Source organism: Mauremys reevesii, linkage group 11 (assembly GCF_016161935.1).
Source record: "Mauremys reevesii isolate NIE-2019 linkage group 11, ASM1616193v1, whole genome shotgun sequence".
Lineage (NCBI taxonomy): Eukaryota > Metazoa > Chordata > Testudines > Geoemydidae > Mauremys > Mauremys reevesii.
The window spans coordinates 39706123-39732996 of record NC_052633.1 but is presented as its reverse complement, the minus strand read 5'-3'; the positions used below and the strand labels follow the sequence as shown (position 1 = coordinate 39732996).

The following is a 26874-nucleotide window of genomic DNA, read 5'->3' as shown; positions in this document are numbered from 1 at the left end:
GGGGGATCCAGTGTCTTGAGCATCCAATGCGTGGGTCTCCCCAGGCGGTAAGGGGCCCTTTGATCAAGAAAATCCAATTATTTGTGTATATACATTTCCCACATAGTGATTACTTCATTAATTGTCCCGCCTTTATCTCCTCCCTTCCCATCCCCCCTAATAATCAGTTCTTTTATCCAGACCAACAAACACACCATAGGAGCTTTGTGGATTCAAAGGATTTGCTTTCGCTTCTGAAAGAGCCGCTATTCTTTGATGATTGGGTAGCGGCAAACTTCAAAGCCATAAATCTTCCCTCTGACTGGCTGGCGGCCCAGCAAAGTCCTTATCAAATTCTTGGAGGTGATCCTGGTGCAGTCAGACAGTCCGCGCAGATCTCGCAGCGCGGGGGGGGTGGGCCGGACGCAGAGCAAAGAGATCAGAGGGAAGGAGAGAGAAGGAAGCTGGGCAGCTCCTCGTCTTCCCCTTGGCGTCTCCATGCCTCGGCACTGCCCCGGTGTCCTCCCCTCGCTCCGGGAGCAGTAACCATGGCCGCAGTGGCCGTACTCCGGAACGACTCCCTGCAGGCTTTCCTCCAGGTCAGTACCGGCGCCGCCCAAGGAGAGCCCAGCCCTGGGGGGGGGGGGTGGAGAATCGCTGTGTGTCTCTCACTCTGACAAAGACGAACCTAAGTTTGAAGTTATGGGGGGACAGCGCTCCAAGTAACGCTAAAGCAGGCAGCAGCCAGTCTTCTTTGATCTGGGGCTCGCGAAGGCAGTGTCAGTCCCTACCCGTAAGAGGCTTGCTCCAGGTGAAAGGACAGATCTCAAGTAAGCTACAGAAATCTCCTTGGATTAATAACGCCCCACTCCGTTTAGAGTCCAGCTGGCCACTAGATGAAGAAGCTCCTTGGGGTCTCAAACCATTCGCTTGCAACGGGCGCTGTAAACACTCACTCCTGGGCTACGGAGCAGCGTCGGGGGCTTGAGTGATGGGCATTCACTTCTGCATGCGGGACCTAGAGTTACTTGAAAGATCACACAGCACAAAGCGGGCGTGTGTTCAGAGAGCGGGAGAGCCGCTTGTTGCGGCCTGTCCTGCTGCTGACTCCGGCTTCTCTTTACAGACTGCTCAGTATTGTTTGGGGAAAGTTTCTGCCCATGTGATGAGCGATCAGAGCTCTCCGGTTCCCTGGAGAACGCACAGAAACTTTCCTGTTCCTTGAGCTGCAGTGTCCGCGGTGGGTGGAAAGGGGAGATGATCGCGGGGTAGGCAGCGGTTAGTGACCTGGTCTTTCTCCTCCCTCCCCCACATGCAGGATCGCACCCCCAGCGCCTCTCCAGACTTGGCGAAGCACTCGCCCCTGGCGCTCTTGGCCGCCACCTGTAGCCGGATCGGACAGCCGGGCGCCGCCCCTTCGGATTTCCTGCAGGTCTCCTACGACCCAGCTCTGGGATCCCCATCCAGGATCTTCCACCCGTGGAGTAGCGAGATGCCAGCCCATTCCCCCGGGGGGCTCCCCCCTCCGCATCCCAGCCTGGGGCTCACCCCCCAGAAGAGCCACCTGCAGCCTTCCTTCGGGGGCGCTCACGAGCTGCCCCTCACCCCCCCGGCTGACCCTTCCTACCCCTATGAGTTCTCCCCAGTCAAGATGCTCCCTTCCTCCATGGCCGCCTTACCCTCCAGCTGCCCCCCGGCCTACGTCCCCTACGCCGCCCAGGCCGCGCTGCCTCCCGGCTACTCCAACCTGCTGCCCCCGCCGCAGCCCTGCCGGCAGCTCTCCCCCACCCCGGCGCCCGAGGACATCCCCTGGTGGAGCCTTCAGCAGGCGGGGGCGCCGGGCGGCTGCAGCCACCGCTTCCCTGCCGCCGCCCTGCCCAGGAGCCTGGTGCTGGGCCCCTCGGACCTGGCCCAGTACCAGACGCAGATCGCCGCCCTGCTGCAGACCAAGTCACCCCTGGCGGCCACGGCCCGGCGCTGCCGCCGCTGCCGCTGCCCCAACTGCCAGGCGGCGGCGGGCAGCGCCCCGGAGGCGGAGCCGGGCCGGAAGAAGCAGCACATCTGCCACGTCCCGGGCTGCGGCAAGGTCTACGGCAAGACCTCGCACCTGAAGGCGCATCTGCGCTGGCACACGGGCGAGCGGCCCTTCGTCTGCAACTGGCTCTTCTGCGGCAAGAGCTTCACGCGCTCGGACGAGCTGCAGCGGCACCTGCGGACTCACACGGGCGAGAAGCGCTTCGCCTGCCCCGAGTGCGGCAAGCGCTTCATGCGCAGCGACCACCTGGCCAAGCACGTGAAGACCCATCAGAACAAGAAGCTCAAAGCGGCGGGCGACGGCGTGAAGCGGGAGGACACGCGGGGCCTGTGAGCCGGTCCGCCGCCCGGCCCGGCCGGAGAGATTCGGGACCCACCGCCCCGCCTGAGGGGCCCCCGCGCCCGGAGCCCTGGCCCGGGAGCCTGGAGGACCTGCGATGCGGGCCCCGCAGCCCTGGGAGGGGCAGGAGCCGAGCCCTGGTCGGGGAGAGCGCTGGGCTTTGCTGCCTTCTCCCGGGGTGGGGGCTCTAGCTCTGGGAGGGCGCCCGAGGACCTGCCCCCGGCCCGGGAGGGCCCAAGCTCTGCGCCCCGGTGGGGCTCTAGGAATTGGAGCCCTGCCCTGGAGGTACAGGGACCCCCGGCGGCACTGCCCTGTGTACGTCCCATTGTCCTAAGAAGCCCTTGGACAAGTCCCCTTCTCTGGCCTCAGGGCAAAGATGCGGGAAATACGTGACTCCTTTCCGCCTTGCTACTGGCATCGGGATCTTTCTGGCTGTGGCTCAGTGGGAGTGAAGTGCCAGCTGTTTCCAGCGCTCTGTCCCGCTCCCTTCCGGGGGGAGCTCTGGACGCAGGCTGGGCTGCAGGATCACTCCCCCACTTTGGAAACGGGGTTACTTACAATCGTCTGCTCTAAGCCAGTAAACAGGAGCAGCAGCGTTAGTCTGGGGACCTGGCTCTTGGGTCCTCCGTTCTTTCAGGGGAAGAGACTGAACTTTTGTGTACAGGTTATTTAATAGCTTTGTTTGAATAAAAGTGTTTTTCTTGTCCTTGGCTCCACGCGGGGGCTCCAGCATGAGATGTTTCTGTAAAGCGACCTGCAACTGCAGCGTGAAAATAAATACATTAACACCGGGGTCACATTGGGAAGATCCCACTGAGTCGGTTTCATTTGATCTTTTCTTCCTTCTGAAGGCTTTACACAACGCCGCAGTTTGAAGAACTATTTTATCGTTTATTTAGTCTGAACAAATGCACCGGCCACATTTATTTGGTAAACACCCAACTGTTGCAATAGCTTAAGCCACAATCTGTTCCCCACATTTCATGCTCCCAGATATCTTTGCCAAGACAAGACAAAATTTTCATAGTATTCCATGGTATTCGACAGTAATAGAAGAAAGACTAACTTCCGCTGAGTGCACTTTACCTATAATACGGTCCAAATGTTTAACACTAAACTTTAACAGAGTACGAATTCACATTGATTTAGGAATACCGATTGAGAACTTTGTAAATGATCTAAAACTGGGGTCCTTTGGGCTGATGCTGCCTTCACGCCTTCTGGTATAGCCAAGTCATAGGCATAAAGGGGGAACAAAAGATGAAAAAACAATTAAATCTTCACAGAGCCCATGGTACAAACTATATTCTGAATCCGAGTACAGGTGGGAATAGTCACAGTTAATATACCCTTCTTATATGAAAAGAAATGCATGACAGCATGATATTGTGGTCAGCTTTAACTAGCCATTTCCTGCCTTTTGTTGGGCTATGTCACAGCACGATTAAAAATACTTTTGATATTTTAATTTTCTTTTTGTTTAACTATTGCACTATTTTGGGGGTAGGGTATATACAATGCTCCCTCTCCTATCCAAGAGGCCAAAATGATTGTCAAGTAACTTGAGTAAGTCAAGATCTAGGGATTTTTTTACACACAGTTATACATTTGAAAAATGGTATTTACCAATAAACTAATACAGCTCCAGGTTGAGGCATTATCAGTCATGTATGTATGTATTTAGCCACTGTATACTGTTACCAAATGTCTTTTAAAAGTACTGTAGTTACTGTATTTTACATTAGGCAGTTTGCTAATAAAAAATTAAAGTCATTATAAAAAAAATCAAACCCATCAGGATCTTTGACTAATCACTTGCTAAATTTCACTTTTAAAAATAGGAACTAATATATTAACAATTCTCTACTGGATATAATCATAAACCTCCATTAATTATCAATAAAATAGTCAAAGGTTCTTTTAACAAATTGGTCAAAACTTGTTTTTAGGTTGAATATTACATGTCAAATTTCTGGTTCAAATAGCCCTGCAAAGTGGGTATTGTAATAGAAGTTCTGGGACAACCTTAATTATAAATAGAGATATTGGTTGCCAGACAGCTTTTAATCAAGTGTTGGAGTTAGCAATTTTAAAAATATTTATAATGTTTAATGATAGTAAATGTAAAATTGGTGGAGTTATATATTTGTTAAGATTTGATCTCTCTATAAAAAGAACCCAATTCAAAAGTACTCCAGTGAACCTTAACATCTGAAACACTTAGGAGTTCCTGTCTAATTTGTAATTCTCCAAAATTGCATACATCATCTATAGGAGAATATATTCATTTGGATGATCCTAAAATAATTTCTGCAGCAATAATTTCAGGGTTAAAGTATTAAATTAACGGGATATAATGAGCTATTGGCTATTAAATATTCTTGCATATCTACTCTATAATATCTTATATGACAGACATAGTTTAGTTTTAATGAATGAATGAAATTCTGTTGCGAAATATACTACATTATATTAATATTATATATTAGATATAACTTTAGGCTGCTGGTACTTCTTCATGACATTATTTATATTGTAAAGAAGAAAGCAACAATAGCAGGGAAAATGATAGGCATAGAGAGGTCCAGAGGTCCTCACTCAGGTAACATTTTCACTGAGACAAGATCAGGCCCTGAATATGTTAACTATGTAATGATTTTCAATTTTAAAAGATTTTCTAGTATGAAATGGCTTCTTCTATCCTTCCTTTCTTTGGGATTAAGTCATATTAAGTGGTTAGTACAAGTAACTCAACAAGATATAGAGAGCCTGAAATTTAGCACTGGTTTAAATAGGAATTTGTTTCACAAAACAGGGAAATTACCAATTTTTTAAAAATTATTCAATTCCATGTACAATTCAATTCTATTTGCAACGGAAATGGACAGTGCTGTTGTTGATAGCAATGGGGAGAAAGGACGTAAAGTTTTACAGTGTGAAAGCTCCACTCAAATATAATATAAATATAAAGTTTCAGAGTAGCAGCCGTGTTAGTCTGTATCCGCAAAAAGAACAGGAGTACTTGTGGCACCTTAAAGACTAACAAATTTATTTTAGCATGAGCTTTCGTGAGCTACAGCTCACTTCTTCGGATGCATAGAATGGAACACTGTCTGTGTGTTCCATTCTATGCATCCGAAGAAGTGAGCTGTAGCTCACGAAAACTCATGCTAAAATAAATTTGTTAATAAATATAAAGGACTTTGATGTTGCCACAGTACAATGGCCTTTTGCTGCTAAAAAAATGGTAAGACCAAAGTGAAGCACAAATATGAGGTGAATCAAGATATTTGTTGTTTTATAGCAGGAGTTTGGTCTGTAACAAATGCAGAGAAGGGCTCCTATCTGTGACAGTGCTCCATTCCAATGCCTTTATCCTATTATACTAAACAAGGCTAACATAAATAGCCTGATGATCACTGATGCAGCAAAGTGGCAGTTTCTAAACTAGATCATTATAGATAAAACTGTATTCTAATTGAATTACAGCATGGATTTGATCTGTATCAGGCTAATCAAAAGCCTTGCTATTTGTAACTGTTCATTTTTATAAGTATACTTTTTTTTATAATTAAATTGGTCTTTAGTTAGCTGCTGTTCTTATATTTGTGGCTACTAATCAGATATATTACTCAGAGTGGGTGGGACACATTATTTCATTTGGTATAATATACTTGGGGCCCGATTTTGCTTCCAGTGAAGTCAATGGCAAAACTCCCATTGACTTTGGTGTTGCAGGATCAAGTCCAGAGTAAAGTGGCATGTTCTGTTTTGGCTGGTTCCTGAAGACAAAACTGTTGAAGTAGATAAAGCTTCTCTGTTGACTTAATTGTTAGCAGGATCAGGCCATAGGACTTTCAAGTGGTAGGGTGACCAGATGTCTCGATTTTATAGGGACAGTCCCGATATTTGGGGCTTTGTCTTGTATACATGCCAATTACCCCCACCTCCATCCCCATTTCTCACCCTTGCTATCTGGTGACCCTAGGTAGAACAGGGCCAGATAGTCCTATCACTATGTCATTGGGGATTTCTGCTAAAAAAAACCAAAACAAACAAAAACCCTGAAGGCTTGATGTAGTACATACATTTTACATGGTACCCACGTGTAAAACAGGAAAATGCGCAAATTAAAAATATAGAAAGTCAACTTTAACTGAATGTTTGTCAGGACAAAATATTCACTAATTTAAAACTTTATGTCAATGCTACCTAAAATCTTAATCTGTGTGGTAGTCAAAAAAAACAATCCAAAATCTGAAAATCTGGAATCAGTGACAAACGTAAATAATGAAGCCTGAAAAGTTATGTAGAATATAACAGTCAAATGAATTTTGTGATATAAGGAACAACACATTGCTGTAATATATTGCATACATTTCTAGAATTTATTTCTACCTCAAATTGTACACTACAATAAAAGTAACTGTATTAACTTTGCATTCCTAAAATACATTGTGCACTTATAATTGCTTGCAATCAACTAGCAGTTAGTTTTATAAAATTAAATGCTTAATATTCTTTAATTATAAATATTGAGTATGTGTGCTATTTAAGGTCAGTTCGGCTCTGAATTTTAAATCTTCTAGGTTAGTTGCTATAACAGACACCTCATATAGGCTAATTTATCTCACAGTTAATTCAAATTAATTTATAAGAAAAATACATTATATGGTCTCAAAAATTAAATCTTGAAATGTTTTCTGTACAGTGTTGAAAGGTGACTTTCACACCTGGGGAAACTTGAAAAAAGAGAACATTCTATATTAAAAGAAAAAGATCTATTCCCCATCACTATTATTAGCTATAGGGTCAAAACCTGCAATCCTGACTCAGGCCTTGAGCCACATACGACTCATATGACTTCAGTAGGACTCATGCCTAAGTGAGGATTTCAAAATGAGAATTTTAGTCTTCACATTCCCTCTCTGCTTGATAATCCAACAAAACCATAATCTTGGGTTTACGAGGATCTCAGTCTGTTACTGTAGAAGTAAATATAATATCACAATTTCAGCTGCATAACTTCACTTCTGAACTGAGTAGAAGGAGAAAGTAAATTGTGAAGGGAAATCTCTTCTTTAAACACACATCTTTGGGTAAAAAAAACTACAGTTTTATTTTATTTATTTTTTATTTATTTAACAGTGACAATGAAATTTTTTTTTTAAATGGAAGGTAAATGATATATTTTTAAAATCTTTCAAGTTACAGTGATGTTTATAAAGTTGTAAAACCATTGAAGGTGATGTAGCTAATCTAACAATTTATGATTTATTAATAGCATGACTGGCAAATTCAACCCACAATAGGAAGTTCTGCATAAAAATCAGTGTCAGAATAGATCCTGTGTTATAAATTATTCCTGGGCATTTTTTGTTGTTTCGGATGGATTTTATCTTATGAGGGTTAACATTTTATTACCCAGGCACCTTTTTTCTAAGCATAATATCCATTTCTTCCTTTGCAAATTTCTCTGATACATTTGCTAGTTATACTGTCTTGCATCTTTTTAAAAGTCTCTTACTTGATTGAGGTATCCAGTAAAATAATGTCCACATGTATTATTCTTCCCTCTATGACAGAAAACAAATAGATGTAATTTGTTAAAGATTTAATCACATAATTGGGGCATACTGGGATGTTTGCAGATATCTATAGGTTACATTAATTTTAGAGTAACTCTAGCTCACATATTACAAATTTGAACATTGTCATTACTAATATCTCATCTCATAGACTGTTGAATACGGAAGAAACAGGCAATATTATATACTTGCTGACATCTTGATAGCTTTATTTATTGGACATGATGTACATTCTACCCTTCACTTTCTTTATTATGCTGAAACATTATCCCCAATAGTATTTCAGGCTTTGGTATAATCATTAGACATGTGGCAGTCCACTTGTAGCTTAGGTATTATTCATTATATTCACTCCATGCAGAGGACCAGCACAGTACCTGTGCACCTTTAAGTGAGTCTTAAGCAGTGCATAGGCATTGTGCTGGTCCTCATCTGGGTGAGTGTCACTCTATATGTAGTGAAGTACACACATAGAGTATCCAGTTTATTGAAAAGAATGTTTATGACTTCAGAATAGATCCTCTATTCTTTTTTTTATTCTTCCAACTATTTTCAAAGATGTAGGTTTACTCATTAATTATATACCCATTTTAGTGAAGTTCATCTGAATTCTTATTTAAAGATATGCAGATTTCAGTTACCTCAGCAGATAATGGATTTACCTGCTAACCCACAGGTCTGGTAGATTTTCATGCCACACTTGAGAAAAATACATCATGCATCTACTGTAAGAGAAATCCACTCTATCTTCCCCTCCTGGCTTCTGGCAGTCAGAGGTTCAGAATTGCCCTTAGCATGGGATTACATCCCTAACCATCTTGGCTAATAGCTGTTGAAGGACCTATCCTCCATAAAATTATATAGTTCTTTTTAACCCAGTTATACTTCTGGCCATCACAACATCCCATGACAATGAGTTCCACAAGTTAATTGTGCATTATGTGAAAAAGTATTTCTTCTTGTTTGTATTAAACCTGATGCCTATTAATTCATTGGGTGACACCCCCCCACCCCTGGCTTTTGGGAAAGGGTGAATAACACTTCTCTATTCACTTTTTCCACACCATTCATGATTTTATAGATTTCTATTATGCCCCCCCCCCCCCGCCGATAGTCTCTTTTTTAAGATGAACAGCCCTAATCTTTTTAGTCTCTCCTTGAATAGAAGCCATTCCTATCCTTGATCCTCTTTGTTGCCTTCTGTGAACCTTTTCCAGTTCCATAATATCCTTTTTGAGATGGGGTGACCAGAACTGGACACAGTAGTCAAGGTGCAGGTGAACCATGGCTTTATATACTGGAATTATATTATCTGCCTTATTTTCTATCCCTTTCCTAATAGTTCTTAACATACTGTTAGCCTTTTTTATAGTAGCTACACACTGAGCTGAAGTTTTCAGAGAACTATCCACAATGACTTCAAGGTCTCTTTCTTGAGAGGTAACAGCTCATTTAAAACCCATCATATGTGTGTAGCTGGGATTATTTTTTCCAGTATGCTTTTGTGATTGGGTGGACAAACCCCACACTAGAGAACAAGGAGTTAAGGAGCAACTCTAGGCCCAGGTGCCCCCAACAAGCCACACCTGCAAAGCCTGCACAAGTTGGAGACAGTGCTTAAAAGGGGAAGCAGAGCTGGTCAGAGGAGAGCAGGCAGTGGAAGGAAGTAGATCTCTGCTCTGAGCTCTGGGGAAGTACTGTCCCAGGAGTTCTCGTAGCCCAAGATCTGGATGAATAGACCTTATAGGACCTACAAAGGAGAGATGGTTGACTGATCGGGAAGGTTAGAGACTGTGTTTGTTATTCTATAATTTACTCCATAGGAAGAAGGGTGGTAAATGGTTCTGGGGGTAGGCAGCTGCATAGCACCCTAAGGTGCAGAACATAGCTGCCCACCAAAAGTCCTAGGGGAAGCTGAAGGACGGGACTATAAGTGAGAAGGAGTAACCACCTGCTGAACCCCTGCTTGAGCCCTAAGTGGCACTGGTGGTGAGCATTCCCATTTTACAGCATTACTTTGCACTTTCCAATGTTGAATTTCATCCGCCATTTTGCTGCTCACTACTCAGTTTTGTGAGGTCCCCTGTAATTCTTCTCAGTCAGCTTTGGACTTAACTATCTTAAATAACTCTGTAACATTTGCAGACTTTGACACTTTTCCAGATCATTAATGAATCTGCTGAACAGCATATGTCCCAGTACCGATTCTTGGGTAACTAAGGAAACTAAGTAGTGACTGGATCACCCTTATCCACATGCTTGTTGATACCTTGAAAGAATTCTAATAGATTGGTGAGGTATGACTTCCCTTTACAAAAGCATGTTGACTCTTCCCCAACAAATAATGTACATCTATATATATCTGATAACCCCATTCTTTACTATAATTTCTACCAGTTTTCCCAGTACTGAAGTTAGGCTCACCAGTGAGGATTGCCTCTGGACCCCTTTATAAAAATTGGTGTAAATATAAGGCAGCCTGAGGCTGTCCAGTGGGCATTCTTTGCCATTGCTCAGGGAAGGGAGGCAATGGCCATCTTCTCCCATCCCCTTCTGGGTGATTTGCTCCCTAGAGGGAGCAAGAACAGAGTAGTCTCTTTTTGCAGTGACTGCGCTTGTACTTTGCCCTTCCAGGGCAATGGTGGAGGGAAGGCCTTTGAAGAGTGCAGCATGGGTCAATCAAAATCTTGACACCTGATTACTTTACACTTTAAAAAAAATTGCACGTTGGCTTGATTATTATACATTATTTTACAACAGTGTAACTCCATTGACTTCATTGGAGTTACTCTTCATGTACACGATAACACCCTGGTCCTGATTCTCCTCCCAGTTCTTAACATTTTTTCAGTAGTCAAAGGTAATCATTTCCGTTTTTCCCAAATATTAATCAAATCTTATATGTGCCTAATGAGACCAAATCTTATGAGCTTTTTAATAAAAAGATTGTCAAGGTCATTATACAGCTTATTAAATCTACAGTGTTTGCAACGGAAAGGTGGTAGAGGGTATGTTCAATGTTTGAATAGTTAAGAGAGGTAACAATCAGACAGAACTGTGAGAAGTGTTATCAGAGTAATTAGACTGACTGATACCATGGGGTACTATAAGTAAAACTGACTTTGGAGCAACACTATTAATGTATGCAAACTCTAAAATTGCTATGCTAATATGTGGCTCTACCCCAATCAGTTATTGGAAATGACATGGAGGACTGTAATGATCATGCTCAGTGCACCCCCAACATCCCACCAAAGGCAGGTTCTTCCCTCCCCCACCCGTCAGCTGAAGACATTTCTTGAAAAGGGTCACATACCTCAAGAAGAGAGATAAGAGAGGCAGGGGTCTGAAGATTATTGTCCCTCTAATAATCCAGAGGGTGATGGAAAAGAGAAGTAAATAGTTTTCATTGGGGATCACTCACCTTTGGACAAGAATCCCTCTACCTAGCTCCCTGCAGGATCCAGTAGAGATGAATAAAATAATCCCTCAGCCCATATACTCACAAGTATGGTTCTTAATAAACAGTACAGAATGAAGAATCTCAGTTCTCTTCTCTCCCATCCCCTTGGATCTCACAAAAGGCAAGAGCCATACATCTGTAGTAATTCCCAGTCCCTTGTGTAGCTCTTAGCATGAGAGAGAGAACACAACCAAGAAAATGTAGGAGGTCTGACTGGAGTAAGAAAGCTAATTTTTATGAATTACTTGTTCCCTTTCAGAAACCAGGTGAATTTTAGGTAGGATTCCATTCAATAAAACTCACCAGTGTGCAGCTGGTTTATGTTGTTTTGTAGGGCTTATGTGCTCCCAAAGAATGCAAAACATTATGCATTTATGCTATTGTGAGTTATAGATACATATTGAGAAGAGAGATCCCAAAATCTGAAAGGTAATCTTAGTGAAATAAGTGTCCACAGAGGGGTTTATACTGGTTTAAACTAAATCTGTTTAAAATCACATCTGTAATTTTCATATGCAGTGTAACTCTCTTGTGTAGACAAGGCCCAATTTACACTCATGCTTCTCATGGCTCTGGGCAGTCAAGAATAGCTAGAATACAGCACAACATGTTCTGGCCATGCAGCCTGTTGCTAGAATCTACAATGGGAGGATGCAGCATAGAGCTGGCTATTCTATGGGACCTTGAAGAAGCTCTACCTTGGCAGAGGAAACAACTTATAGAAAAGACTTACCCTACCTTTCAGCCTGGAGATAAACACATTAAAGTTAAGCACATATGTAAACATTTGCAGGGTCAGAGTCTCATTATTAAGAACAAGTATGTTGCTTTTCTAATTTGCTCATGTGCTCAGAGAATTAATGTTCTATTTCTTCTGTCCTGAGCTTTGAGACTTACAAAGTTTGGCTCTCTTGTAGTTTTCCTGACGGGGTACGACAGAGAGTTATCACACAACATATAATTTATTTTGTTTTTGCTTTTGAAAAATGTGTAGTCACTCTATACCGATGAGAGAGAGAGCTCTCCTGTCAACATAATAAAACCACCTAAACAAACAGCAGTAGCTATGTTGGTGGGAGAGCGACTCCCGCCAACATAGCGCTATGCACACAACCGCTTATGCCAGTGAAACGTATGTTGTTCATAGGGTTGCCAACCCTCCTGGATTGGCCGGGAGTCTCCCAGAATCAGCCTCAATCTCCTGGTTGCTATTGAAAGCAATCCGGGAGATTTTAATAGGCCAAAAGTCTGGTCGGCAGGGGTGGTGCAGCAGGACTAAGGCAGGCTCCCTAACTGCTCTGGCTCCATGTGGCTCCCCGAAGCAGTGGCATGTCCCTGTGGCAGGGTGGCCAGGGTGTCTCTGCACACTGCCTCCATCCCGAGCGCCAACTCCGCAGCACCCATTGGCCGGGAATGGCAGCCAATGGAACCTGTGGGGGCAGTGCCTGCAGGCAGTGGCAGCAAGCAGAGACCCCCCTGGGCACCCCGGCCTGCACCTAGGAGCTGCAGAGACATGCTGCCACTTCCAGGAGCTGCCCCAGGTAAGCACTTTACAGCTAGAGCCCGCACCCCACATTCCCTCCTGCACCCAAACTCTCTCTCAGAGCCCACACCCCATCCCCCTGTCCCAGCCCTGAGCCTCTTCCTGCACCCAAACTCCCTTCCAGAGCTGGCACACCGCACCCCAACCCCTAGCCCTGAGCCCCCTCCTGCACCCAAACTCCCTCCTAGAGCCTGTCCCAGACCGGAGCCCTCTCCTGTACCCAAACCCCTGCCCCAACCTAGAGAAAGTGAGTGAGGGTGGGGGATGGAGTGAGCAGGGGCAGGGCCACAGAGAAGGGGGAGGGCCTTGGGGCAGGGAGTGGGGCAAGGGGGGTGGGTTGGGTCTGGCAATTAGACAGTTGGCAACCCTCCTTGCTCAGGGGTGTGTTTTTTTCATACCCCTGAGCAACATACGTTTTGCTGACATCAGTGGTAATGCAGACATGGTCTAAGTCAATACAGAAGCAATTTAAACTAAACTGAAGGAATCTACTCAACCCGAAACTGGTGTTAGCTGCAGTTCAACTAGATTAGTTTACAAACTGATATAAGTTAAACTGCTCTAACTTCCTTTTGAAGGCCAGGCCTTAGGCCTCATCTACACTAGAGTATTAGGGCGATGCACGGCACCTTACGTCGCCCTATGTACGTTTCTACACGAAAATTTTGCTCCCGCTGATATAACTGCCATGCTATGCTGAACTAACAACTCCATCCTCGGGAGACGCACAAAGTCAATGCTGCTGTAGTTAGATCTACGCAGTGCCAGTGTAGAAACCGCATTGCTGACACCGACTGTTACCGGCTTTGACACGTGACATAATCTTGAATTAAAAATCCATCCTTGATTCCTGGAGACTCCAGGACAGTCCTAGAGGGTTGGGAACCGAGCTGCCTCCTGCACCTATTCACTGCTGGCGGCCGGGCGGCGAGCGCGCTCCCGAGAGAGGAACCGCGCGCCTACCCCCCTCCCGCCTGCCTTCTGCGGGGCACCCTCGCTGCTTTGCCGCCTTGAGACAATCCGGGCCTGTCTGTCTGGGGGACCGGCTGCCATCGGGCCCCGCCCCCAGGCGGCGCTCGCCGGCCGTTTGGAGGCTGCGCGCGGAGCAACACCGGCCCGGGCCCCTTCGTTCTGCCGGAGCGTTGCAGGCCGGGCCCTGTTCTTGGCCGTTCTTTGCCTTGGCGCCGCTGTTGCCATGGTCACGCTGCGGCAGCCCGGCCTGGCTCCCGCGCTCTGGTTCTAGCAGGAGGGAGCCGGTCACCCCGCCAGCGACATGAACAGGTAGCGGGTCCGCTGCGTCTTCCCCGGCGCCTTTCCGTGACGGGGACGTGCGGCCCCTGCTTCTAAACACCCTGCTTTTGTCTCCAGGTGTGAGCTGGGCTGGGGCCCCGGGACTCCCAGGACGACAACCCCCAAGGTAAGAGACTCCCCCTTCCCTCACCCAAGCTGCCCACTGCACCCCCCAAAGTAAGAGATTCCCCCTCCCCCGGCCGCTCACTGCACCCCCCAAAGTAAGAGATTCCCCCTCCCCCCGGCCGCCCACTGCAGCCCCCTAGGTAAGAGATTTCCCCCCCCCCGGCCGCCCACTGCAGCCCCCTAGGTAAGAGATTCCCCCTCCCTGCACCCAGGCTGCCCACTGCAGCCCACTAGGGAAGAAATTCTCCTCCCCCAGCTGCCCACTGCAGCCCCTTAGATAAGAGATTCCCCTCCCCCCCAATCAGGCTGCCCACTGCATCCCCCTAGGTAAGAGATTCCCCCTCCCCCTGGCTGCCCACTGCATCCCCCTAGGTAAGAGATTTCCCTTCCACACACACACATCTCTCCCACTGCAGACACCAGGGTAGGAGAACTGGGGAGTTTGGTGCCTAACCTACTTAGATGCTTTTGAAAACCCAATAGGCACCTTAACACCTTTAAAAAACTACCTCTAAATCTAGTCTCTCTGACTCAATTTATTCGTCTGCTAACAGGTCTAATATAATTGCCCAGCCTCATAGGTTGTGAAAAACACATCATGAAATCTGGTCCTCCCTCCCCAGGCCCCCTGTGAAATCTGGTCTTTTGTGTGCTTTTACCCTACCTATACAGATTTCACAGGGGAGACCAACATTTCTCAAATTGGGGGTCCTGACCCAAAAGGGAGTTGCAGGAGGGGGTGTCACAAGGTTATTTTAAGGGGGTCACGATATTGCCATGCTTATTTCTGTGCTGCTTTCAGAGCTGGGTGGGCAGAGAGTGGCAGCTGTTGGATGGGCATCCAGCTCGGAGGGTTGCACCCTCCCCCCAGTAGCAGCGCAGAAGGAAGGGGTGGCAATACCATATCATTGCCACCCTTACTTCTGTGCTGCTGCTGGTGGCACCTCTGCCTTCAGAACTGGGCTCCTGACCAAGAGCCGCTGCTCTCCAGCTGTTCAGCACTGAAGGCAGCACCACCACCAGCAGCAGTGCAGGAGTAAGGGTACCAGTACCACAACACCCCCCCCCACAACCATAACTTTGGGAATCCTTACTTTTTTGGGTCAGGACCACTACAATTGCAGCACTGTGAAATTTCAGATTTAAATAGCTGAAATCATAAAATTTGCAATTTTTAAAATCCTATGACCATGAAATTGACCAAAATGGACCATGAATTTGGTAGGTCCCTACTCATAGGAGTCATTTGTGGCTTAATTAGTGTCAAATTCTGCCTTCTAATGCATGCACGTTAAGGGCATTAGTAATTGCTGTCCTAATCGAGAGTAGAATTTGTCTTTTACTTTGATCTTCCTGGTTGTGTAAGGCACTATATACTTTATTATATGAATTATTTATTGTTTTCTGTTCTTTAAAGTCTCCGCCCACACCTTAAATGTAGTCTCGGTAATACTCCAATAATTTATGGTACTTTAAAAATGTAAATGGTCAAATTTCATCTGCTTTTGTGGCATGCATTGAAACTACCTGCCGGCTGTTCTGTTTTCAAAAGTTAAGTTCCCATTTTTTTGATAGACAGGATTTTCAAGAATTCAGCACAAGACACTTGATGCAAATATCCTTCATATCTCAGATGTGCATATAGTAATCAGTATCTTTTTGGTGAAAGCCTCTTGACATCAAGACATTTTTATTTCAGTGTCTTGTTAGGCCTAATTTTGTTGTTAGTATCCGTATTATATCATCACAGTTCATGTTGTTGAGAGTTAAGATTGTGTCAGCACTTCCATTATAAAACCCTATTTTTCAGGACTTTGTAAATTTTCTGTAAAATCTCCTCTACACCTAGGCAGAAATTTAGTATACCAAGTCTAAAGAAGCTATTTTTTCCTTTGTTAACAGAAAACTTTTAAAAGCTGAGAATTAAATATATGGGTTTGCTGGTTTCAAAAGCATATAAAAATATGCTTGTATAACTTGAAAGCTAATTTAGTTTAAAATATAATCTGACGTGAATAGTCTCGATTTCACTGCAATCCCTCTTTTGTATATTAAAACAAAGGTAAAAGTTGTTAATGTGAGTGGTAACCTTTGTAAAGGTGCTTAATTTCTATAAGAAAAAAATTCTTAGCAATTTTTTATGAACCTAAGTACATATTTACACTGTAGACTATAGGATTTGGTAAGTTCCATAATATGCATATTTAAAACATTTTGGCTGGCACTGGTCACTGGTACTGAGGTACAGAAATGTTCATGTCTACAGCGTCAGTCCATTACAGCTCATGTTCTTAGTGGTTGAGAAGTTACCATATGATGGCTGCATGAGATGAGTTTGATGTTCTCAGTCTGGCTTCTAGTGAAAAAGTATCCATATTCTAAAAATTATCACCATAATTGCTATTGGTTTCAGCAGTAAAGCCAAGGACTAAATGGGCATGAAGACACATTACCCTCCAACCCAGAGAGATGGTTCATTCAAATCAGATTAGTGGCAGATTGGCAGGGCAATGTAGGAAAGCTTTTATTGACATTGTCCCAGACTGACAGCCTTGGAGACTGAAGTCCTCTTTCACTGGTTTTCATGAGCACTGAATTCACATGATTTTGTTTAGAAAAACATAGATGTACAATCACGTAATTATCTGATGAATTTAGTGCTAAATTCTCCTTTCAGAAGGGTGTGTATAAAAATGTCAAGAAGTCTACTGTCAACTTTTTTTTCCCCTGTGATTTCTTTCACTGTGTATGATTCTCCACTCTGTTACACCAGTGACCAAATACAACAGAAATACAACTGGCCAAGTAGAACCCTTCTTCAAAACAGGGAGCACAAAAACCCATACTAGTAAGTAGGGGAGAGAGGCATTGGGCTACCAGAGATCCACAAACACTACCAGTTAAGGAGTTGGAGAGCTGATCCTTTTTTACTGTCATTATATGGAATTCGGATTTTTGTAGCTGCTTAGCGTACAGTTAGGAAATAGCTCTTCTGGTTTTTGTCATTATTCTGTGTTGTATGTCACAGGAGTATATTTTTATATACTTAATGTCAAACCCTTTCACAAATAGTTATATTTTTGAGTCAGAAGAAAAATTGCAGACATCTATCCATGGTATGCAATCAGACAATTTGTAGCATATAGAAAGTTTATATCATATAACAGACTAACTGATTCCATTTAAAAGAGCATTTTGAAGAATTATCTGTTGGATGAATATCGAGATGCAACTAACAAATTTGTTTACTGTCCCTATAAAAAAAAATTCTTAATGATAACTTGAATTATTTTCCTTCAATTTTTTCAGGTCTCTGGAATGCTGGAAGTGGTTGGACCAGATGGTACTTGTTATAAGTTATCAATTAATGCAGTTTTTTTTAAAGTGAAGAATTATGTTGTTATTTCCAACATTCGAATTAAAAAAACTGTAGCTATTATATTTGATTATAAAATCATAAGTAAGCATATTTTTTCATCCATCCGTTTTTAATTTCTCAAATTTAAGCTTTATTTTTCATTTTTTTAAAGAAACGTCCCTCATATTTGCAGCTTGTCTTTCAGAGTGGCCACAGTCACACTTTTTCAAAGCTAATAACAGTGTAGTGATATGGATCTACCTAGTGGTGTTACCCTGTGAATTATGTAGTTCACATCTCTGCTTTCCAGGAAATTACACACACCAAGGAGTAAGAATCTGCTAACAAGCTTAGAGACCTAGTATGGAAATACATATGAGAATTCCCAGTCCTGTTCCCAAGTTCCAAATTAAAAATGAAGGGAAATCTTTTCAACACCTCTCCTCACGGTAAAAACATAAATTCAGATCATGAATTTGGGTGTGATCCATGATGGTACTTAAGCAGTTAAGTCACATTTTCAGGCACCACTATTATCCATAAAACTCCTGCTCAATTGCCTTCTAACCCTGTAGGTGCCTCAACTCATTCAGCACCTAAGCTTTTATCACTGGGCATGTGTGCTGCAGTCTCACTAGTTAGCTGGGCGCCCATTTCCTCCTTGAGTCAGGCTTCAGTGTGCATGCTTTAGTTACTTGGGTGCATATCTCCTGCCTAAGTCCCAGAGCAAGTCACAAACCGGGGAAGATAGTCATTCAGCTGCCTAAGTTGCGTGTGGGGACCTGATCCGGTAGGCATGGTCAGAAGCCACCTAACAGATCCGGCCCCTCAGGTGAGTTCACACAAAACAGCCAGGAGTTGGGGTTGGAGGAGGAGGACTTCCCTTATAAACGTTAGCCTAGTGGATAGACTATTCACATAGTCCCCTCTCCTGCTGAGGGGGACAGTGGATTTGAACAGGGATTGTCCACCTCTCAGGTGACTGCCCTAACCATGAGGCATTGTAATTCTTTCACTGGCCCAATTAATATTTAATTATTTAATTGGATTAAATTAATTATTTAAGTGGCACAACTTCAACAGGCAAGACTTGAGGGAGATCCACATTGGAATATTTCATAACACACATCTGTTCAAATCATTTCTACTCAGAAGGAGGGTGGACTTGAACTGAGGGCCTCCCACATCCTGGGTGAGTATCTTATCCGCTAGGCAAAAGGGAGTAAGGGAGGTGGTCTTCTTTCTCCTCCCCCTGGCCTGAAGGGTCCAATCCAGGGGCGGCTCCAGGCCCCAGCACGCCAAGCGCGTGTTTGGGGCGGCATGCCGCGGGGGGCGCTCTGCCGGTCACCAGGAGGGCGGCAGGCAGGGTGCCTTCGGCAGCATGCCTGCGGAGGGTCCGCTGGTCCCGCGGCTCCGGTGGACCTCCCGCAGCCATGCCTGCGGAGGGTCTGCTGGTCCCGCAGCTCCACCGAAGCCGCGGGACCAGCGGACCCTCCACAGGCACGCCTGCGGGAGGTCCACCGGAGCCGCGGGACCGGCGACCGGCAGAGCGCCCCCTGCGGCATGCCGCTGTGCTTGGGGCGGCGAAATGTCTAGAGCCACCCCTGGTCCGAGCCAGCCGGTAGTCTCTAAGTAAGTCTACCAGATTGGGCCCCCGCATGTGATTTAGGCATCTGAATGCTTGTCTTCCCTGGTTTGTGGATTGCAAGCAGAGATAGGCACCTCCCTGCACCCTAGACTTAGGCACCTATCTCCATAATCGGGACAGGTTTTAGCACACATCTGGTTGATGTTGCCTATTGGCTGGCTTTGGTGGCTCCTCACCTAGTATGCTGGCTTTGTAGATCACAGTCTAAGGTTCCTATCTCTCCCCGTTCATTGTATAGGAGCTTAGGCGCCTACCTCAGGCTTTGTGGATCGCAGTGCTGTTCTTGTGATGTTTCTAGAAGCCTAGAATTTAGGTGTTGCAATGCTGAGCATTGTAGCACCTAAGTCCCTTCCTCCATCTGGGCCTTTGAAACTACTGCACAACTGGCTGTGTCATAAAACTGAAACTCCATCTACCGCAAACTTTGGAAATTAATTGTCTAACAATCTGTATTTATTCAGTTAATTGCACATACCTCTTACATTTATAAAGTCATCTTGCTTTAGTTTTTTTGGTTCAGTGATCCTAAAGGGTTTTTAATTGTCTGTATTTATTTATATAATGATACACACAATTTTTTATAAAGAAAACTGGCTCTATTTCTGGTTTATAATTATTCAAAAGGAAAAAAGGTTGTTAAAATATCCTCTTTTGGCAGTTGCTGAATACAGTGTTAGATAGTCTATCGATAGTCATGCATGCTCTATCCTTTCAGCATAGAGTCAGTGGTTCGGTATAACATATTTGGAATATACAGAAAGCCATTGAGCAAATGCAATTGATGACCAGGTACTCCATTGAGTATGCTTAAGTAGATGTTACTCTAAAGTACTACAATATTTCACATTTCAAATATATATCTCTCTTCCTGGCTGTTTTCTAAATTTGATCTACATTCATTCACAGGAGAGTGTTAATGAACGAATAGTTCTAAAATCTTTAGAAAGGAAGGAAGACCATACAGATTAACAGGACTTCACAAGATTTTAAAAATCCCCTTTAGTCTACTGAATAAATGTACCTTGTGAAAAATACTTTAGGTCTCCTCTGAGTGATGTCAATGGGAATTTGCCAATGATTATATAGTAGCAGGATTTGGTCTTTAAACTTTCCAGAAAAACTGAATATAAATTGGCTTTATGCACCCAAATTGTTTTACAATAACATTATGCAGAACAAGAAAAATTAGTGACCATTATGCACTCAACAAAGATTCATATTACCTTATACTGTACGCTTAGACTGTTTTATAACTGAGGAAGGGAATGTTGACAAGACCATGGGATTTATCCCTGACTCTAAAAGTTCTGTGTGAATGGTTAACTTCCACTTGGATAGCCATGTGATATAGACAATATGGACCTCGGTTTTATGTCTCATCAGAGCTACAGTATCCTTAATTGCATTTTCAGCGCTGGTTATAAGCCCTAATTCTAGTATGAAATTTGGGCCCACAGTCTTCTGGTCTAAGGATGAGTGCTACCAACTGAATTATAATGAAACTAAGAAAATTATAATTTAATTTTTTAAAATTATATTTTACAATAGTTTGATATCAAAAAGAGAATGTACAAAGAAAAGATTCTAGAGCAGGGGTTCTCAAACTGGGGGTCGGGACCCCTCAAGGGGCCATGAGGTTATTACATGGGGGGTCGCGAGCTGTCAGCCTCCACCCCAAACCTCGCTTTGCCTCCAGCATTTATAATGGTGTTAAATATATGAAAAAGTGTTTTTAATGTATAAGGGGGGTCGCACTCAGAGGCTTGCTGTGTGAAAGGGATCACCACTACAGAAGTCTGAGAACCCCTGTTCTAGAGTTACTCTCACATCACCAACACTAAGTCTGTTCTATATAACATTTACAAGTCCTCCATATATAAAGGCAAAGAAGACAGATAATACAGAAACATTTTAAAAATGGCATTGTATCAGAGATTTTTGAACACCCAGGTAATGTCAAGAAGAAAATTAATATCTAAAGTGAAAAGTACTAATGTAATTTATAAACTGACATCTTAGCCATCCATTAATAGCTCAGTGTTTTGAAATATTCAGTGCTTCAAAAATTTTCTGTTGTCTGCTTTTATAAACCATTTTCTCATAAGCTCACTAATAATTCTCAAGTGCAATCTACTTTGGTAAATATATAGAAACTTTGACAGCCCAACATTAACTGTATACTTTGATAATGAACTAATTGTGAATAAAAAAATATGCACTTTAAGAAAACATGTTCTGTTCTGTGTTGTGCTTAATACATCATGTGCATCTTTCTGTTTAGATGGATTTATTCTAGAAGCCTGCTTGACAATGTCAAGGTAAGAAAATATAGAAAAGAAAGACACAGTCTTGGCCCCAAAAAATTTCCAGAAGTTTTCTGTTGTGTGAGGCAAGCTGTAAAAGAATGTGAGTTGTGTGAATTTGGGGAGACCTGGTGGCGGAGGAACAGTCAAGGCGATCTGCTGATGGCCTCCCACATCCACCATTTATTGGTCTAGTCTTTCCTTTATATGTATTTAAAAGTAAGTGAAATGAGTTTTCATTGGCTCAGTATATAATAATATGCAATCTTTGAGGCCAAAAAGCTTCCTTCTTTAGGTTTTGGAAGTTTGTACCAAAACCATGATATATAAAAAATAGATTGCAAATCACAGTAAACAAATAAAACAATGATACAATGCAAAGTGTTACATTCAACTATCACTTCATATATTAAAGGTTCTTCTATTGCATTAAATTGATCACGCACAAGAGGAGTCATGCCTAGTGGTCAAATCAAAATTTTAATACAAAAAGGGCACATCGTGAAAGATAAAAAAGGTTAAATATAGCATTTATTATAATTGTTGTGATATGACTGTAAAATGTCATATTTTCAAGCACTTCCTTAACAGTTAAATTCACATATTGTACTTTGAATATAGATTTGTGCTAGTGATACGTTTTTCTCAACCAGAACTACCAGTAAGCATCTTTTCAGTTAACTCATGCTTGTTCCCGGCCCAAAGGAGACTTTTTTCTTCTATTTTTTAAAACATTTTGAGACTGTCCCATATTGATTAAGTCCCTATCAAGGTGGCTTCTGGCCAGGATGGTTAAAAAGCAATGCTTTTTTTATAAATATTTAAATCGGATTTTTTTGATAAAATGCTTTTTGAGAAAAAAACCTATCTAAAGATCGTTTTAATTAAGACACATTATAGCACAAAGATATGGCATCATGGAATAGAGATTATAAATTCTAATTCTATAGTATGAGACAATATATTCATGTAATGTTTAAGAAAAGCTGTAAATGACTTCTAACAGTTCATGTATTAGGGACCCAATTTTATGGGGTTCCACAAGCTTCTGTATAGATTATTTAGGTTAATCTTTCTATCTACTCAATGGGACTCAGTGCTCAGTTGAGAAATACCATCAGAGATACTTAGTTTTGCAGTTCTCAAACTGTGGATTTGTGTCTCCAGAGGTAACATGCTTGTTAACAGCAAAAATGTTTTTAAATAAATAAATAATATATAGAGGTGAGAAATAAGACCTCAACTCTATTGTCCCTCTGCAAATTTGTGTGCACTGAGTCAATCCCTTACCTCTCTCTAAAAGTGCAAAGTTTCAAAAAGTTCAATGAATAGAAGATTGTTGGGGGCGGAATAGATCTGGACAAGGAGAAGTCTGGAGATAAATGTGAGAAGCGAGAGACATATGCTTGTTTTGTTAAAATATTATATGTTTGCTGTTGAAGGAAAAAAATCCAGAATACTTAACGTTGTTGTTTTAGTTAAATAAAATAATTTAAATGTCTGTCTGGTGATGTTCTCCTCCTAATACAGCATGGCAAGAAAATCCTCCCAATATTAATGATTAACCTGTTGAACTGGAGATAGTTCACCTCTCAATGACTTCCTAAATATCTCTTCAGTTACCTTTGGCAAATGAAATAACCAATCATTCATTTTCTGATATAGCTGTAAAACTAATCTGAAAAGTTTTCAAAATCACTGTTTTAAAATATATAGTGTATACCTTCTAAAAATGAAACCTATATCTATCTCTGAGTTGTGAAGTATGTGTGTTAAGGTTATAACAACAACAAGAATGCATTTTTATGTAGAAAACAATGATTAAATTGAGTCTTCCTGACAAGTGATTTAAATCAATTTGATTTAAATCAAATCCACCCTGCTTCTGGCCCACAATAATTTTCTGTGTTGCACGGCTCCAGAGGCTGCTCCTGAATCTGCGAGCTATCTCCTCTATTAGTCAGCAATAGAATGCCATGCAAGCTTTCATAGGAATAGAGTGTTGTATATATTTGTTCTTGATGCCAGACAGAAGGAACATTATTTGACTCCTCTTGCTCCCTCCTCCCTCCAGCCCCATCCCCGTTAGTGTAATGAACAGGAGCTGTCTGCCACGTGTTGTCTCTTAGATAAGTTTTAGAAATGTAAAGAAGCTTAAAGAAATATTTTTAGCCATTAATAGAGACCAAAGATATGTCTCTCTAGCTAGTTCTGGAGTAATTTTCATGTGTAGGTCCAACCACATGGCTTTAATAGGAATGGAGAAAAAAGATGACTACATGGACCCAGAATAGGGAGTCGTAGAGCATAGATGCCGACTCTGTGGCTGCTCTGGGGCTGCAGCACCCACGGGGAAAAATTGGTGTGTGCTCTGCACCCACTGGTAGCTCCCTGGCCACCCCCTCTCACCTCCGTCTCCACTCCACCTTCTTCCCTGAGCGTGCCGCACGCCCGCTTTTTCCCTCTAGCTCCCAGCGCTTGCACCGTGAAACAGCTATTTCGTGCAGCTGGGAGGGAGAGGGGAAGAGGCGAGGCCAGGGCGGGGATTTGGAGAAGGGGTCCAATAGGGGCAGGGAGGGAGTGGAGTTGGGACTTTGGGGAAGGGGTTGGAATGGGAGCGGAGCAGGGGAGGGGAAAGGATGGAGTTGGGGCCGGGGGCAAGGGGACGCGAGCACCCACTGGTGCTGGGGAAAGTTGGTGCCTATGTTGCAGAGTGCAGGGCATGGCAAGTTTATTTTAATGACTCTCTAATGGTGAAAAGACTGGCGTAAATTGGACGCTTTAAAAAAAATCACTCTATGGATTAAAATGCCTGAACCTGGCTACATCATTGCTGTGTGGTGGTGTACTGGTGCTACACAGTATAAAAAGTCCTAGCTTAGATAAGGGCTAACCTATACGGAGGAAAGTTGGCTCACATTGGAGAAACAAGGTTTTCTGAAATCATATTGAAAACGCCTGTTCCCTGTCTACACTAAATAGCTTATTTACAATATTAATAATACCATTGCAGCTGAAATTGATTTGTACCTACTAATATTCCAATTCAGCAAAGCTCTTAAATACATATTTAAGTCCTAGTGAGCTCAATAGTAAAAACATAAGGGATTTACAGAATAGGGGATGGACTTCAGCATGTGCTTAAGTGCTTTGCTGAATCAGATCGTAAATCTGGTTATAATTCTTTCTAGTGTGGACCCTAATGCCAAAGCCAGTATCCAGGGCTTGTCCAAACCCAGGAAAAGGCCTGGGTATTTTTTGTTGTGTCAGACCTTAGAGTCCAGATTAAGTAATTGTTTGCAGTAATTGCAGGTGTGTAAGAATTCGGTGCCTTCTAGATTTATTTTATTTTGTTTTGCTACCACATGTCCACTTGAACAAACTGAAATTCCAGTGTTCAAGGAATATGTGTTCTTACAAATGTCTGTGTTTTCTACTAGGCAGAACTGTTTAGAAAGAACAGATGCCATAAAGGTAAGATTTAGTTTTCCATAGGATCAGCATCTCTTTCATGGGCAATTTATGTGTTTTGTTCTTTATTTCGCTATTGTTATTGAAAAACAATAGTGACTGCTGTTTGAAATTTTTGTATGTGTGGTGAAGAAATTTCAAACCTCCAATTCTGAATCCTGGTGTGGAATTCTGTTGAAGTTACTGGGAATTTGCATCACTGCAAGAACCCTCATTAATGTGGGATGGGTATCTTAAGTAATTACAATGGTTTTCATTTTTAATGTTACTATTGTTGTTATTTTAGGACCAAAAGAATGGACAAAATGGCAGATTACATGTGTTTGGTCCAAAAGGTAAGTGACCTAATAATGATTTAGTATTGGGGGGGGGGGGATCCACCTTTTTTTTATTATATGCTAGCTTTCCCTGATTTAAAAAAATCCAGTAAGCAAGTTTTTGAGTTGTTTAGCAGTGCAAATTTTAATTGCAACTTTGAAACAATTTACATCTGTCACAGTCAAAGAAAATTTAGAATTGAAAATCAGAATTTGTACTAAGTATACCAGAACTTTAAACAGCTGTTGTTCATTTGTTTTTTAGAAGAAGTGGTTATTGAACCAATTCAAACAATGCCACGGTAAGATGATCTCTTTGGTTTTGCAGCTGATCTATTACATGCCTTTTTAAGCAATTAGAGCTAGATAATGAAATCATTTGTTACCCAATTAATTTTGAAAGGCTGGAAATGCATGGATTAACACTTTAACCTATGGTTCAGTTGGCACCATTGCTATTTAGATGGGGTATTTAAAATAGAATTTAAATCTTGATGATATTGTAGAAGTACATATTTTTAAATTAAGGCCTTTATATTTTGAGTTATTGAATAGTTATTTTCTTTCAGTTTGATGTTTTTACTGTTGTAGAATATACTTTTACATAAAATTTTCAGAAACTATGAAAACATTTTCTGTTGTGCATAATCTTTTTGTTTGAAAATAATAATAGAATTCATGTATAAACTAAAATTAGAAATATTGATTAAAATTAATGGAAGATTTATCTAAGGGCCAGATCCTGTATCACAGAAGTCAGCAAGAGCTTTGCCATTAGCCTTAATGAGTGCAAGTTCAGGCCCTGAATGATCTGAATTTCTTTGAAAATATCAATCACTATATTTAAGATTCTTATGAGGTTAAGTGAAAAACGTGAAATTGTTTCCAAAATAAGTTACCATGGCTCTTAGACTGCTCCTATAAAAATCCATAGAAACATCCCATCAACTTAAATGGAACAGGATTATGCATCATGACAAGATCCCTTCATCCATGTAAGCAGTCAAAAGGCGCAGTACAGTAAATGATCTAAGGTTACATTTTTTTAGAAGTGGTTTGTAAATTTGGAGTGTAAATTTTGTATACATGAAAGGGTATGCCTGAAAAAATGTGAATATTCTTGTTAAAGGCTGTCTGAAAATTTGGCCCCTGGTGATTATCCAATATTGCTCCAAAATATCTTTCCTTGCTTTATCTGTCATGTCAGTAAAACTCAACTTGGGGTGCCAGTTTTTTTAATCTAATTTACACAAATGTAAACTTGGAGTAACTCCAAAGACTAAATGGGTCAAATTGTTAAAAGGGAACTCTTGTTCCTGGTTATATGCATTTTCACAAATATTTCTGTGCATGCAAACTGTATTTGCATGTTTAATCTGGTAGGTAGTAAGTAGCTGGACTTTTGACCTCTCAG

The 26874-nt window shown here is 42.4% G+C and overlaps 2 protein-coding genes and 1 long non-coding RNA gene across 7 annotated transcripts in view; 2 read left to right on the top strand and 1 right to left on the bottom strand.

Moving 5' to 3' along the window:
* On the top strand, positions 1-3069 carry SP5 (Sp5 transcription factor). Its single transcript, XM_039493724.1, has 2 exons — positions 1-578; positions 1298-3069. The coding sequence occupies exons 1-2, from the start codon at positions 27-29 to the stop codon at positions 2345-2347; spliced, it is 1602 nt and encodes a 533-aa protein (XP_039349658.1). The 5' UTR covers positions 1-26; the 3' UTR covers positions 2348-3069.
* Positions 3057-14027, bottom strand: LOC120374310. The gene is made up of 4 exons (XR_005585999.1): positions 13749-14027; positions 9528-9691; positions 7881-7929; positions 3057-3113 (listed from the first exon to the last, which is right to left on the bottom strand). It is a non-coding gene; the product is annotated as an uncharacterized LOC120374310 (long non-coding RNA).
* A 60-nt stretch (positions 14028-14087) lies between these two features.
* Positions 14088-26874, top strand: part of ERICH2 (glutamate rich 2) — a 36535-nt gene continuing 23748 nt past the window's right edge. For 2 of the 5 annotated variants that reach the window (XM_039493725.1, XM_039493728.1), the window contains exons 1-7: positions 14088-14228; positions 14316-14364; positions 17673-17706; positions 21651-21687; positions 25113-25146; positions 25430-25478; positions 25726-25762. In XM_039493725.1, coding sequence (XP_039349659.1) covers positions 14221-14228; positions 14316-14364; positions 17673-17706; positions 21651-21687; positions 25113-25146; positions 25430-25478; positions 25726-25762 — 248 coding nt within the window. In that variant the 5' untranslated portion in view covers positions 14088-14220. Of the gene's footprint in view, positions 14229-14315; positions 14365-17672; positions 17707-18069; positions 18171-21650; positions 21688-25112; positions 25147-25429; positions 25479-25725; positions 25763-26394; positions 26456-26874 lie in introns of those variants that run through there. The other 3 variants (XM_039493726.1, XM_039493727.1, XM_039493729.1) reach the window with 3 other exon arrangements.

Excerpts from the sequence above, each read along its gene's own strand:
- SP5 (XM_039493724.1), top strand. The coding sequence starts at position 27 with ATGCGTGGGTCTCCCCAGGCGGTAAGGGGCCCTTTGATCAAGAAAATC. Across the intron at positions 579-1,297 it reads CCCTGCAGGCTTTCCTCCAG|GATCGCACCCCCAGCGCCTC; the intron begins GTCAGTACCGGC and ends CCCCACATGCAG.